Below are 2,500 nucleotides of genomic sequence, written 5' to 3'. Positions count from 1 at the left end.
CCCTCCATCCCTCCATCCCTCATCCCTCCTCCCTCCTCCTCTCCTCCTCCTCCTCTCCATCCCTCATCCCTCCTCCTCCTCCTCCTCCTCTCCTCCTCTCCTCCTTTCCACCCCTCCACTCGGCTCAGAGTCTTTCAGCTGAATCAGATTAGAGCAGCATCTCTCTGGACAGCGACACATTTGGCCGCCTAACAGCCAATCGCTTTAGAGACGATTAGCTGGAAATGCTGTGATTTTGTCTCAGTAAAGTCCAGTTTAATCTACTCTGCCTCGCTAATACCGGGGGGGGTGGGGGGGGGATGATAATATACATATTTATCACAGAGCACGTGAAGTTTCATCAGAAATGTCTGACGGACAAACATCACGATGAGTGTTTTTAGTCTCAGGAGTTTGACGGTTCACAGATGTCGTCTGAAACAACAAAAATAAAGTGATTTAACAGTGAAGTTTGAACTATATTTCGTAGCAGAGCTGTAGCTGCTTCCTGAGCTGGAACAAAGATGAAAGTTTTAGTTTCACTTCAGATGCTTCGGCTCCTCTGATCTCAGAGAGCTGGAGAGGACGAGGCTGTTCCCCCATGTTCCCCATGGCTCTTCTGTGGTACACCATGCTTTAAAGAGGACATATTATCATTATTACTATTATTATTATTATAATTATTATAATTACTATTTCAGTGTTCATCTTTTTATTCCTGGTGTCGACTAAAATAGAGTTACATGCTTCAATGTTCCAAAAACACATGAGTTTTCTTCCTCTGTTGTCTATTCTCCGTCTGTCTGAAACACTTTGTTCGAGCTCTCAGGGCCCCCCTCGCCCCTCTGAGCCCAGCGTGCTCTGATTGGTCGGTTTTTCCAGGCAACTACAAACTCCGCACAGCTGTAAAATAAGTGGTTGTGACGGTCAAAATGGTGTCTCATCAGTTTGATCCTGAACCAGAAGAAGAAGAAGATAGACCTGATCCACTTTCACCAGCTGGACAGGAACAGAAAACAAGCGTACCCACTGTCAGGCAGCAGGAAGGAGGGAAATGTCTGCAATTTGGAGAGAGGTGCCGCGAATAAAGTCGCTCATTTTGCGACTTTTATGTGTGGACTCTTCTGGACTAAGTGAATTTAAATAATGGAGCATCGGCAGGAAACTGGACTTCAGGACCACTTCAAAGGTCCGAGTAAAAAACGTTTGAGCATATCTTTGTCTGTTGCTGCTTCTACTAAAGTGTCCAGGTCACCGGCTACACAAGATCCAATATAATGATCCAGACTCACAGGCTGTGATCCTGAGTCTGCTGTTGGACCACAAGAGGCGGGAAAATCTAATTACATTCACGTGTCAGGATTTCATCATTATAGAGATATGAGTGACAGGAAATACAAGGCTGGTAAAAAAAACCTGCAGACACAAGTAAGGGCTGAAAACACTCGTTAACCCCCTCATGTCATAAACAAAACAACCCTGGATTTAGATTTACAGGTGAGCGTTAACAGGTAACACTCTGTGTGTGTGTGTGTGTGTGTGTGTGTGTGTGTCATCAGAGTGATTACTCCAGTGACTCAGAGAGCGAGGACACCTTCCTGTTGATGCCTCCCAGAGATCACCTGGGCCTCAGTGTCTTTTCCATGCTCTGTTGCTTCTGGCCGCTCGGCATCGCAGCTTTCTACCTGTCGCACGAGGTGAGCGCACACACACACACACACACACACACACTTTGCAGTAGCAGTGATATGTTGTAGCATACCTACTGCATGTTTGGTACACTTGTAGTACACCTGTGGGGTATGGTGTGTGTGTGTGTGTGTGTGTGTGTGTGTGTGTGTGTGTGCTGCAGCTTCTTCTTCTCTCTCTGTTTTTCCTGCTCCTCCACACACTGACACAATGTTCCTTATATAACTGATCTGCAGTCAGCTGGAGGAGGACGACCTCTCTGTCTGTCTGATAATCTGCTGATGTTTCCCAGCAGCTCAGAGACAAAAACCTAGTTTTGACATTATAAACTGATTGATCGATCAGTTAATGATTAATAGTTTTACACTGATCTGCTTCCTTCTCCAGTTTCACGTTTGTTTTTCCTTTTTTACAGGTAACTTAAAAAAAAAAAATCCTGTAATAATAATAATAACTGTTAAATTAATAATAATAATTAACATGTACATGAAAACGTGTGTGTGTGTGTGTGTGTGTGTGTGTGTGTGTGTGTGTGTGTGTGTGTGTGTGTGTGTGTGCTGCAGCTTCTTCTTCTCTCTCTGTTTTTCCTGCTCCTCCACACACTGACACAATGTTCCTTATATAACTGATCTGCAGTCAGCTGGAGGAGGACGACCTCTCTGTCTGTCTGATAATCTGCTGATGTTTCCCAGCAGCTCAGAGACAAAAACCTAGTTTTGACATTATAAACTGATTGATCGATCAGTTAATGATTAATAGTTTTACACTGATCTGCTTCCTTCTCCAGTTTCACGTTTGTTTTTCCTTTTTTACAGGTAACTTAAAAAAAAAA

The 2,500-nt window shown here is 44.0% G+C and overlaps 1 protein-coding gene across 1 annotated transcript in view; it reads left to right on the top strand.

Moving 5' to 3' along the window:
• The window catches only part of syndig1 (synapse differentiation inducing 1), a 10,279-nt gene that overhangs the window by 5,017 nt on the left and 2,762 nt on the right, over positions 1-2,500 (top strand). The window contains exon 3 of the mRNA XM_023395669.2: positions 1,539-1,676. Within this exon, the coding sequence (XP_023251437.2) occupies positions 1,539-1,676 (138 nt within the window). The remainder of the gene's footprint in view (positions 1-1,538; positions 1,677-2,500) is intronic.

This window comes from Seriola lalandi, unplaced genomic scaffold (genome assembly GCF_002814215.2).
Source record: "Seriola lalandi dorsalis isolate HSWRI2012SDOR001 ecotype SW California unplaced genomic scaffold, Sedor1 jcf7180002054967, whole genome shotgun sequence".
NCBI classification, from domain to species: Eukaryota; Metazoa; Chordata; class Actinopteri; order Carangiformes; family Carangidae; genus Seriola; species Seriola lalandi.
Note: the sequence above shows the minus strand (reverse complement) of the source record. Positions and strands in the feature narration are given on the sequence as shown.